The sequence below is a fragment of the Micromesistius poutassou genome (genome assembly GCF_964030765.1).
Source record: "Micromesistius poutassou genome assembly, chromosome: 19".
Classification (NCBI taxonomy): domain Eukaryota; kingdom Metazoa; phylum Chordata; class Actinopteri; order Gadiformes; family Gadidae; genus Micromesistius; species Micromesistius poutassou.
This window is the reverse complement of record NC_140289.1, coordinates 4,669,545-4,682,044: the sequence shown is the minus strand read 5'-3', so window position 1 is coordinate 4,682,044 and position 12,500 is coordinate 4,669,545. Positions and strand designations below refer to the sequence as shown.

General features: G+C 47.0%; 1 protein-coding gene across 1 annotated transcript in view; it reads right to left on the bottom strand.

The window, feature by feature from the left end:
- The window catches only part of LOC311364266 (uncharacterized protein), a 42,498-nt gene that overhangs the window by 26,811 nt on the left and 3,187 nt on the right, over window positions 1–12,500 (bottom strand). The window contains exons 2-5 of the mRNA XM_084484260.1: window positions 11,910–12,075; window positions 11,406–11,559; window positions 10,949–11,305; window positions 9,775–10,839 (exon numbers count right to left, since the gene is read on the bottom strand). Of these exons, the coding sequence (XP_084340386.1) occupies window positions 9,775–10,839; window positions 10,949–11,305; window positions 11,406–11,559; window positions 11,910–11,956 (1,623 nt within the window). The 5' untranslated portion in view covers window positions 11,957–12,075. The remainder of the gene's footprint in view (window positions 1–9,774; window positions 10,840–10,948; window positions 11,306–11,405; window positions 11,560–11,909; window positions 12,076–12,500) is intronic.

Sequence of the window (12,500 nt, the reverse complement as noted above, 5' to 3'; positions counted from 1 at the left end):
ATAATACTTGTGTGTGTATATTCTTTGACATTTTGATTCATAATATCAAATTGGCCTCAACTAAAGTACGTAAAAACAAGAGCAAGTTTATTCCCAATTCATATCCAGACCATGGACCTCAGCTAATCATCCATGAGCTAATCGGACAAACCACCTGTAGCTCCATTAATCTGCTACACTGTGCAGCCATTTCACCATGTCCCAGGCAACAGAGTGCTTGTTTTTAAGTTCCCAAAAGCTTTTGGCTGACCCAACATTTATTTCTGCTTCACTTAATGGCCATGAGCAAAACAACTCTTTAATCACAGACATGCACACAAAAAAAAACTTCCACATCAGGGTTTCCCTGGCCCCTTAGAGTCTCCCCCCCTCTCTCTCTCTCTCTCTCTCTCTGTCTCGATCTCTCACTCTTTCTCTCTCTCTCTTCCTTCCTTCTTTCCTCTCGCTTTGTTCTCTCTCTCTCTCTCTCTCTCTCTGTTTCTCTCTCTCTCTCTCTCTCTCTCTTTCTCTCTCTCTCTCCCACGCTCTCTGTCACTCGCTGTCTCTCTCACACTCTCTGTCACTCGCTGTCTCTCTCACACTCTCTGTCACTCGCTCTCATAGTGTTTATCTCTCTCGGGCAGTTTTAGGACATTTCTCCCTCATATGTGCATGAGGGGGCCGGGGTTTCCCTTGGCAACACACACACAAACTAGTATCTAGCCAAGGGCTCTCCCTGTCCCTGGCAAGGACACGGGCAAAGAACTGTGGGACTCTTTTGACACACAGACACACACACACACACACACACACACACACACACACACACACAAAGACACACACACACACACACACACACACACACACACACACACAAGCAAGCACAAGCAGGAACACGCGGGGGGAACACACACTCATGACGCAGTACGTTTACAAGATTTTTCTCTTAGTGAGACGGAGGAGAGCCCAGCTCTTGTTCTCCTCTGCCATCTTTCCCTCTTTTGTCCGTCTTCCTTTCCCTCCTCCCCATCTTTCCCTTCCCTCATCAGTGTTTCCCTGAAAATGCCTGAAAACAAACGTGGTCTGTCTTCCGTGGCCCATCCCATAGTGGATTATGTGACACATCTGAAGTCCAAACTAAATCAACACAGACATGAGTGGCTGCTCAGACCGACTGGAAACCCTGAGCGGCCCGGGTGGAGAGACCAGAGGGTGGAGAGATCAGAGGGTGGAGAGACCGGGATCAGAGGGTGGAGAGACCGGGATCAGAGGGTGGAGAGATCAGAGCATGGAGAGACGGGATCAGAGCGGATCAGACGGTGGAGAGACGGGATCAGAGCGGATCAGAGCGTGGAGAGACGGGATCAGACGGTGGAGAGACGGATCAGAGCGTGGAGAGACGGGATCAGACGGTGGAGAGACGGATCAGAGGGTGGAGAGACGGGATCAGACGGTGGAGAGATGGGATCAGAGGGTGGAGAGACGGGATCAGAGGGTGGAGAGATGGGATCAGAGGGTGGAGAGACGGGATCAGAGGGTGGAGGGACGGGATCAGACGGTGGAGAGACGGGATCAGACGGTGGAGAGACGGGATAGGGTTAGGGTTAGGGTTAGGGTTAGGAGATCAGAGGGTCAGAGAGACCTGCCCAGGGGCTACTTTCCACCATGTGATCTCTGTAGCTGCTTTCACATATGGACGTGCATCTGTCTATTCTCTGTCTATTCTACGGAGGTGCCATATATGTGAATGACATAACCTGACGTTGGACCTCCTGAAAAAATACTACCCCCGAGGTAGTATGTTCTCCGGAGGAAATGCTAATTACCTTATACGTGAATGAGCAGTAGGATGTCGGCATTTCACACCAGTTGAGTGGGCGTGTTGATGACGCTTTGGTCTACGTTTGCATGTCATTGAGTGGCACCCGCACCCTAATCGATAATCAGCCTATTGCCTTTTGTTCGCTGAATGGTTTAAAAAATATTTTTATTATTATGTTACACCTTTCCTGCTGTCGGCTCCCAGACCATAGTCGAGGAGCACAGAAGCGACGTTCCACTCTGTCGAATCTCTCGGAAGTAACACCCTTCACTTTGACCGGCAGTGGGTCTGCTTATAGGTTTGAATATGGTCGGAATGAAGCGGCCACCGATTATTGACAGGCTGTGTACTTTATTCTTAGTTTCACTAACTTTACAGTAGGGCCTACACGTTTGCACAGACACAACCGGACTCATTCATTACCTCACTAAACTGACACACGCTACCGCTCGCTCTCCTCGCTCGTCCACTCACACACACACACTGCCATTCTCGCGCACACACATGCGCGTAACAATTATTATTGACAACAGTTAGCTGAACATTCCACTCCCTGTTTTCTCAGTTAAACACAGAAATCAACTACATTTGTCCCAGTGTTTGTTAGATGTGAAATGAAGCCAAAAAAAACGCTCTCTTCCTCCGGTAACGTAGTCGTTCGCGACGCCTTTCTTATTTGTCGTTTCTTCTATTTGTCTGTAACTCATGCTCCAATCTTTCATCGATCGATGCAGATGTTGTGGATGCAACGGAATATATGCATCGCTGCAGCAACATTTAACATGATCGCGATGAGTTCTGCCCGTTTTGCCTGCGTGCCGTCTGCGGTCAAACCAAAACAAACCCGATCCCGCCTCTTGCGACCCTACGTCATATGCCGCCCCTTGCAAGCCCGCCCCCCTTAAGCAGCCGGAGATTCTACTGACACCGATCTCCGCATATCGGGCATCAAGTGTGAATAAGTGTGAATGACCCTCACGGTCGAACCTCCTGCTCCACAAATGCAGAGAAAAGACGGAGGTCATATGTGAAAGCAGCTTGTGTGTGTGTGTGTGTGTGTGTTAAAACTGTGTGTCCTGTGCCCCCTTGATCACAAGACAGTGTGATGAGTGTGAGTAAGGATATGAGCATGGGTTCATTTTCAATGTGACTTGTCTGCTTCTTTTGACTACAAGGTGAGTAAACCAACAGAACAATAGTTGATTCTTTCTGTTGGACTGCAGAGGAAGGAAACAACAACAGGAAAAGGAGGACAAGAGGAGGACAAGAGGCAGGAGGAAGAGGAGAGAACGGCTGGAGAAGAGAGGAGGGTAGGGAAGGAAAGAGTATAGAGGAGAGGAAAGGGGGGTAGTAGAGAGCTTTGGTTAAGATCAGAGGGGATAACCGTAGAAGGTCATTTAAAACCAAGGTACATAATCTGGATGTGATGGAAATTGAACTGATAATATGACTATCTATGGTTAGACGCATACACCACCACACACAGATTAGGCACCTGGTTGCTCTCTCTCTCTCTCTTTCTCTCTCTCTCTTTTGTCTTTCTCTCACAAAAAAAAGTGTGTTTAATAGACAGTGACATGAGTTCATGGCTGTTTTCTTTTTACCCTGCACCAGTGGAGGGGAGTTTTAACATACACACACACACACAAAAATACACACACACACACACACACGCACGCACGCACACACACACACACACACACACACACACACACACACACACACACACACACACACACACACACACACACACACACACACACACACACACACACATACACACACACACACACACACACACTAATAAAGTTGTTTCTGCACCAAGTCAGTGTTAGGGCGTCACTTTTCTCTGCATGTGTCTCTTTGTTTATAATCCTCTGGGCTTTAAGAGATGAGTGGGATACACATCTCTTAAAACACGTGAATATTCGTCTGGTAATAAAATGAGAAATGTTTCTTGGAGGTAGCATCACTCAAACGAGGTTCCAGAGAGTCCTCTTTCCACCAGGGAAAGAGTAAGGGTCTTGTTTTGATAAATCTTTCAGAAAAGCACAGATCAAAGTCCCTATTTTCGGTTTGCTTGTATCTGGAGTTGTATAACAGTTGCTAATGTGTGTGTATATATATAAGCTATACAAAGACTATGAAAGTTATTCCGGCTGAAGTGGAACTATTTCTCTGCTCGATGTTTCTGCCGCCCTCACCGTATCAAGCTACAGACCAGTCAGGACCCAGGATCTGTACTGTTTCCTTTGTGACAGACGCGCATCCATCTAACAAACCCAGAGTCCATGCTCTGCTGTGTGTGCGTGCGTGTGTGTGTGTGTGGGGGGTTGTGTATGGGGGTGTGTGGGTGTGTGAAAGGGAGAGAGTGAGAGAAAGATAGAGAGAGAGAAAGAGAGAGAGAGAGAGAGAGAGAGAGAGAGAGAGAGAGAGAGAGAGAGAGAGAGAGAGAGAGAGAGAGAGTGTGTGTGTCTGTGTCTGTGGCCATGTGTGAGAGGGTGTGTTATGAGATATTCAAACATACAAGTGGAGGTCTGGTATTCCTCAGGCTGAGTGAATAGTAGCAGAGTGTCACAAAGTAGAGATTTAAGAGCGATGGACATTAAAAAGGCATCAGAGAGGAGGGGAGAGGAGCAGGGAGAGGGGCGGAGGAGAGGAGGGGAGGCGAGAAGTGGCAAGAGGAATTGAGTGGAGAGGAAGTGAGATGAGGTGAAAGGAGGTGAGAGTAGATGCGTACCACTTAAAGTAAAATGAACGTATTCCATGAATGAACGTTCGTTAAGACCCAAGGCTAATTGTTGACATTGTCTAAGTCGAGATGTAAATCAGCCAGCCTTTTTGTTTAACTAAATGCCTCTCGCAGGGTACATTTGTTCCCATATTGGGCGGCTGGCGAGTCATTGACATCCGTTTTCTTTCATTGAGTTTATCAGGTCCCAAGGTGTTTTCACTTTGTGTTCCAATCAGTAAAAAAAAACGCTCTCCTACACTTACCCTGACTGAAATGTTGCTCTGCACTAATAAATCAGAATAATCTAACTGCCTATAACACAACTGCTAAGTCTGTGTCTAACTATTTGAGCATGTGCAGTGCTGTGTACATTTCAGAATCTAAACTGTGGATTTGTTCATTTTTCGGCACTCTTGGATCAAACTACCTAGCCAGTGCAGATTGTATGCACTGCATACGTGTGTTGGGCAAAACAGAGATATAGCTATGGGAGCTGCTAAACACTCATTTTGACTAAATATTGCAAGTCAATGGATGTTCATATGCCCACTTTTGGAGTATGCCTACCCACTTAAGAGTGGGTGAGTTGAACAAAAATCATGACTGATTTCCATCTCGACATAGACAATACCAGACCAAACCAGGCAAAAAAATGCAATAATAAATCAAATGTAATAATAGAACCAAAGATTTCTACAAACATTAAAAATAACTCGACTTCAATGCCTACCCTTCTAGTGTAGCAAAAAAAAATAAATGTAAAAAGTAAAAAAAAATACAAAATAAATAAATACATTGATGCAATACGAAACAGTACCTGAGGTTCAATGATAAGGTAGAAAACGGTGACCACAACACATAATGACGCCATGCCAATACTCCATAAAGAATACAGCCCGGACCACATGATGACAGACTGCTCCACTGTCCCAAAAAGTGATTGATTGGCCAGCACAGTACTCTCTGCTCCTAGTCAACAAATCAACTGCACAACTACAAACCCCTGCCTTGAATCCTCCTATTCCACACCCATTTTGTGCACGCATGTCTGTGTTTTTTGGTGTGTGTGTGTGTGTGTGTGTGTGTGTGTGTGTGTGTGTTTTTGTGTGTGTGTGTGTGTGTGTGCGTGTGTGTGTGTATGTGTGTGTTTGTGGGTCAGTGTGTGCTTGTATTTGGGATAACTAGGCATTTGATTGGCAAATCAGTGAACAAACACAATCTGCGCATGCAAAACACACCAAAGCAGAGGCTGTACTCTCTGGTGATCTCCATGCAAGGCCCAGCCACTGCAGGCTGAGGGAGTTATGTGTCTCGGGGGTTCATTCATAAACATAATTTTTATGTCTATTCACATACATCGCTACATTTTTTTGAGAGGCAACTGTTTTTTTGTGAATGCTTTCAATTGTGTGTGAGTGTGTGTGTGTGTGTGTGTGTGTGTGTGTTGTGTGTGTATAGTACCATACATTATATTCAGACATGATGGAGGGAGAACGAGAGTTATAGAGGGAGTAGTAAGAGGGTGTGTGTAACCCTTGTTACTTGTGATTAATCAATGGGACCATTACATTTAGGGCATTTAGCAGACGCGTTTACCCAAAGCAACCGTTATTCATCATTGTGCCAAAACAAATCCTTAACATTTACTGCGGTACTTGTCTATCTGTCTGTATGTCTTTGCTGTTTGTCCATCTGTCATTCCGTCCATCCGTTTCCCTGTCTATTTTCTGCCTGCAAGCCAGTGAGTGTCGGCCAATTGGTTTGTCTGTCTCTCTGTCCATTGCCCTGCAATCCTGTCTATCTGTCTGTGTGTCTATCTCTCCATCCGCCTGTATGACTGTCTGCCTGCTGGTCTGTCTGTCTGTCTCTTTATGTGAGCGCTTTGAGTGAGAGAAAAGCGCTATACAAGTCCAATTTATATTATTATTATTATTATTATTATTATTATCATTTTTCATTCTGTCTGCCTGTCTTTCTCTCTATCCGTCTGTCTGTCTGTCTCCCTGTCTGTTTGTCTCTTTTTGTCCGTCTGTCGATCTCTCTCTGGTGTCTGTGTCTGTCTGCTTGCCTGCCTGACTTTTTGACTTTTTGGTCTGTCTATCTCTGTCTATATCTGTCTGCCTGTCTATCTCTCTTGATATCTGCCTGTCTGTCTGCAGAGCTGATGACCCCTTTCTGTACACACAGCCCAGCTGGGTGACACAAGGCTATAGGAAAAAAAAGTTTACAAGTTTACAATAAGTGCGAGAGAGAGAGAGAGAGAGAGAGAGAGAGAGAGAGAGAGAGAGAGAGAGAGATAGGAAATGGTGAGCATAAGAACTTCTTGCAGAAAGGAAGTGTGAGGGGGGAGGCGGGGGGGGGGGAGCTTCTTGCTTCAGTATTTTCCACTTCCACCATCGACTACAACAGAAGTAAAAAAAAAAAAACATTGCAGACCTTAAGGCCTCGGTGAACAACAGGGCGCAGACGGGAGACTGCAAACAAAGTGTTGCATAGATACAGAGGAGTTGTTGGTCGACGGAGGCATCGTCAGGCACCGTCACAGTCTCGAAGACACGGTTCTTCTGTGTGTGCCAAAGACAGGGCCAAGGGCATCCCTGGCTGGGGACTGTAGTATAACGTCTCTTGGGGGAAATACTATTCGAATATCGTGAACAGAGGAGTGCTCTGAGGAAACAGAAGCATCGCCGCCGCTCACCGCAGAATCGTGCACAGGGCACAGCCCCCCCAGTTCACACGCACACACACTGTTGAGACACATGTAGTTAACGCACACACACACACATACACACACACACACACAAACAAACACATAGACAGACACACGTGTTTCACATACAGACACACGCATGTCTCACACACACACACACACACACACACACACACACACACACACACACACGTCTCACACACACGTCTCACACATACACACAGACACACACACGTGTCTCACACATACACACAGACACACACACGTGTCTCACACACACACACACACACCATAACTAGACATGCAATTAAATCTTACATGCACCTATGTTTTCCATAAAATCAACGTCTGTTTCGATTGTTTCATGGTGAAAAATGTTTTAGTAAAGAAAAGGAAATAACTTCTAAAATACCTTCTGTCCACTAGCAGAAAATAAACACCTCCAAGCATAAACATGCAGCATCATTATGAGCAAAACTTTTAAATGGAACACACACACACACACACACAAGCAAACAACCACACACACAAGCACACTCAAACTCAAACATGCACACACACACACACACAGACACACACACACACACACACACACACACAGCTGTGTGAGGGGAAACTAAGTTTGACGTCACAGGGTTGCTAGGCAGCCCAGCCGCCCTGGTAGGGAAGATTTTCCACTGCAGCTCAAAAGATGTGTGTATGTGTGTGCGAGTGTGTGTGTGTGTGGTGTACACTCGCGCACATACTTGTGTGAGGAACTACTTGAGCTGAAGTTACAGACAAGAAGTGAGTTTTACTGGCCAGAACTCCGTGGAGAATGAAAGAGTAGCATAATTAATTGAGGGGAATAACTTTCAATCAGAGGCTTTGCCTTCACAATAAAGGTCTCCCTCAGCATCATCCTTAATAGTCCAAAGTTCAAGCCTGTGTTTATCTATCTTTTACATTGAAATAGCAAAGGGATGTACATTTCTCTTCACAAGATATGTATTCATAGGGTGTGTCACTGATTATGTGTGGTGTGCATATCTGTGTGTGTGTGTGTGTGTGTGTGTGTGTGTGTGTGTGTGTGTGTGTGTGTGTGTGTGTGTGTGTGTGTGTGTGTGTGTGCGTGTGAGTATGTGTGTTTCGGTAGCTTACATTTGTGTTACACCCAGTAAGTCTCTTTACAAAAAGCAAAACCATTTACAAAAACAAACAAGGACATTATCAACAACCCCATAAATCTTAGGCAAGACTTTTGAACGTGTCTCAATTAATCTATTAAGCCGTCTTCCAACAGATGTGTTCAATGAAATGGGTCTTCAGTCAGTCCAACTAATAATAATAAATATAATAAAATAGAAAATAATATTCATACTAATATTATTAGTAAAAAATATTAGTACAAATATTAGTAAAAACATGATAATAATAAGATAGTACTAGTATTACGAAACATAAATGTATTTTTCTGCCCTCACCTTCTAGATTGTATTTGTATTGTATTGTTTCAAGTCGACTGCTGTCAATAACTATATACTACGAGGAAACATTTTTCCTCACCCAAAGAACCTGTGTTATTCTAGACTTCATCAAAGTTCACCAGTGCTAATGCTGATGAGAGGAAATATTCAAATAGTGAGACAAACTGTATTCAAATCTATCAGCCAAATGCATCTAAACAAATTTATTCTTGGTCAACAATGATGTACAGCTGTTGCCTGTGTCAGAATAATAATAAGCATTATGCTTATAAGTCTTTATAATAAAGAAACAGGAAAGAAGGGCCTCAAAATGCGTACATTGCTTTTTTGCACATCAAATGAGAAAAATAGCTCTAATCTGCCCAAGAAATTGATATTTCTATCAAGAATATGGATCAACAAACAACTTAAGAAGCCATCTCCATTATAAACAAAACTAGCCATCAACTTGCTTGCATATTTTACCCGTGTTCAAAGTAAATTTGAAAGCATTTGCGACAAGACACAAAAACACACGCACGCACACACACATACACACACACATGCTGTACACCAACACACATATCCATTCCTAAGCAGGCCCCGAACTTGTCTTTGAATGAGATCCACCTGAAGTAAAGGTTTAAGTGTGTGTTACTGGCAACCTCTCGCTCTCTTTCTCTAACCCTTGCATACACCAACACAACCACACCTTTAAACGCACACGCACATGCACACACATACATACACGCACACACTCACACAGCACACACACACACTCTTGCACAGACACATACTCGCACACACACACACACACACACACACACACACACACAGGTTGGAACACAGAGCTACCTTTGTTGCAATGAATGTCAATTTAGGGAGAGAGAAAGAGAGAGAGAGAGACTATCGGGGATTCTGTGCCAATATACACAGAATCCCCGATAACATGCACAGGCACATTCTGTTTTTAAACACAAATATAAACACACATAGACACACACACACACACACTTCATCATACAGTACACACAGATACACACGCTGGCATACACAGACCATTCCATACTGCTATGCTACTTACTGCCTTCTGCTGGGGATTGAGGAGCGCAGGGTTCAGGAACTGATCCCCCTTTTCATTATCGCTGGACACATCCTCCTCCGACTCTTCCCAGGATGAGGAAAAGCCGGTAGAAGACATGGAAGAAGAGGAAAGCTTTCTGACAGATCGGGGCGAGGAGCCCAACCCAGGGACAGGGCTGATACTGGGGCTGGGGCTGCAGGAAAGTCCCTGGTCTGAGTTACGGCCCTCCGAAAGCAACGTAGGCGGGGCTTCCAGACCGTGGTCGGTGACCACAACGGAAGGGATGGCAGGAGGGGAGGAGCAGGAGGGTTTAGAGGTGTGGTCTGAGGGCGGAGGCCAGCTCTTGCTGCTTCCTTCCCCAGTCAAATCAGCCACTTCCTGGCTTAATCCCCTCTCTGTCGGGGACATCGTACGAGTGGCAGCGGGCCCTTGGTCATCCTGTTCCGCCCAGTCACCTTCTCTACGCTTCTCAAGGTCCTTACTCTCTTCCCCGGCTGGCATCTCTCGCTCCTCTCCACTCTCTCTATCTGCATACCTTTCTCTCATGTCCTTTCTCTCTGCCTGTCTGTCCTCTTCTCTCTGTCCTCCGTCCTCCGTTCCTCCCGTCTGTCTGTCCGTCTCTATCGTCCGAGGTGAAATCCGGAGGCCTCCCTCCAAGCAGGAAGTGAGTTCTGCTCCGGCTTTCGATTGGCCGCCACCAACCCTGAGGTTGCGCTCTACCTCTGCGTCATTGGTGGAGGATCTTCTCCCGTCCTTCCTTTCCTCCGAACCCTCCACCTCCCTCCTCAACCCTTTCATCCTTTCTACGTCTCTCGGCTCCTCATCGTCCTCCTCTGTCGCTCTGCCGTTCTGCAGGCCAGTGAGAGAGAGCGAGGAGTTGCCGTCTTTGGGGCGGAACTCAGGGCCGTCCTGGCTGGTCGCGCTCAGCCGGGATGGAGCGGGGCCGTTGCTGCCGCCGGAAGCTTGGCGCCGCGGAGGACGCGGGCTGCGCTGGAGCTCGGTGGTCCGCACCTGGTCGCGGATCCCCGAGATCTGCGCCTCGAACATGTCCACCTTTCCCATTACCTGGCGCAGGATGGGGAGGGAGAGATGCAATGAGATGGGAGGAGGGGAAAATCAAAGAAGAAAAATACGAGAAATCACAGAGGAGGCGTCTGTGCGCACCCCGACCCACCTCCACGTTCTGCAGCTCCCGGTGAATCTGCAGCAGCTGCGCCTGGCGCCTCCGCCCCTCCCCGCCTCCCCTCTCCTCCTCCTCCCCCGCTCCGCCGTCACCTGCCTCGCTCTCCTCCCCCACCGCCCCGGGGGAGCTCAGCCGTCGGACACGCCGTCCCACGTTGACTCCCAGGAGGTCCGGGTGGCGTGGGGAGGGGGAGCGGGAACGCACAGAGAAGCAGGGCCTGGGGACCAGTGCTGGGGAGGAGGTGGAAGTGGTGTTGGGGGAGGTGGGAGAGGAGGAAGAGGAGGAGGACGAGGGTGGAAACACGAAGGCCCGCTCCTGGAACACGGCGGGGCCATGGCTGGGGCTGGCCTGAGGGGGGACACGGGGTCAGGGCAGACGTCAGAGGAACATCCGTGTGCATTCGGCCACAGTGTGTTAGGTTATTACTGCATGCAGAAGTTGAAGTTACGTTGGGGCTGCTGGGGCCGTACAGCCCTCCGCCACTGATCAGGTGGCAGTAGGGGCTCCGGTCAGGGACTGGCAGCATGGGTCTCCCCCCGTGGTTGGGTCTCGGTCTGGAGGTAGCACTAGCGGCGGCGCTCTGGCTCTCAAATCTATTACTGCTGTGGAGAGGAGAGGAGGAGAGGAGGGGAGGAGGGGAGGGGAGAAGGAGAAGAGGAGAAGAGGGGAGAGGAGAGGAGAAGAGGAAAGGAAGGGAGGGGAGGAGGAGGAGAGAGGAGAGAGGACAGGAGGGGAGTGAAGAGGAGAGGAGCGGAGGGGAGGAGGGGAGGAGGAGAGGAGGGGAGTGGAGGAGGGGAAGAGAGGGGAAGAGGAGGGGAGAGGAGAGTAGAGGAGAGGAGGGGATAGGAGAGAGGACAGTAGGGGAGAGGAGAAGAGTATTGATTTAACCAAGAGTTACCTGATTACCTGTTAACCTAATAGAATGGTGACTATGTAGTGTGACATAACATACCTGCTCATGACTCCCAGGCTATTGAGGTTCAAGGTAGAGGCTGCCATGCCCACAGCCAGGCCAGGGGCTTCGATGGCTGGGTACACATGAGACAAAGTCCCCTACAGCTGCATGGAGTGCTGGGAAGAGGCTCTGTAATTGGAGATCACTGGCACTAGAAAATTGTCTGAGTAGAAAAAGAAACCCATAGAAGCGAATGGAGATTAAGTTAATGACCTTAAAACAACTGTAAGAAGCTGCAGTTTTAAACCAGGACTGTCACATGTTCACTGTAGGCAGGTTCATTAATTTTGATTTAAGTATTTATTTTAAGCATTAATTAACCATTAATTAACATTAGTAAATGCAGAAATAGTTAGGGTTAACAATAATCCTTCATGACCCTATTAAATAATGTATAAATGAATACCATAGTTAACACACCATTACCTTATTCAAAATAACTTTATTAATTCTGCTGGGGGCAATTAGTTACAAGCAGCTTGTACAAAGTGAACCGCACCATTAGTAAACATAATCAGCCTTAGTAAATTATTACTAGACCATTTCTTTACTCTGAATGAAATGTTAGCTAATGCTAATTACTGCATG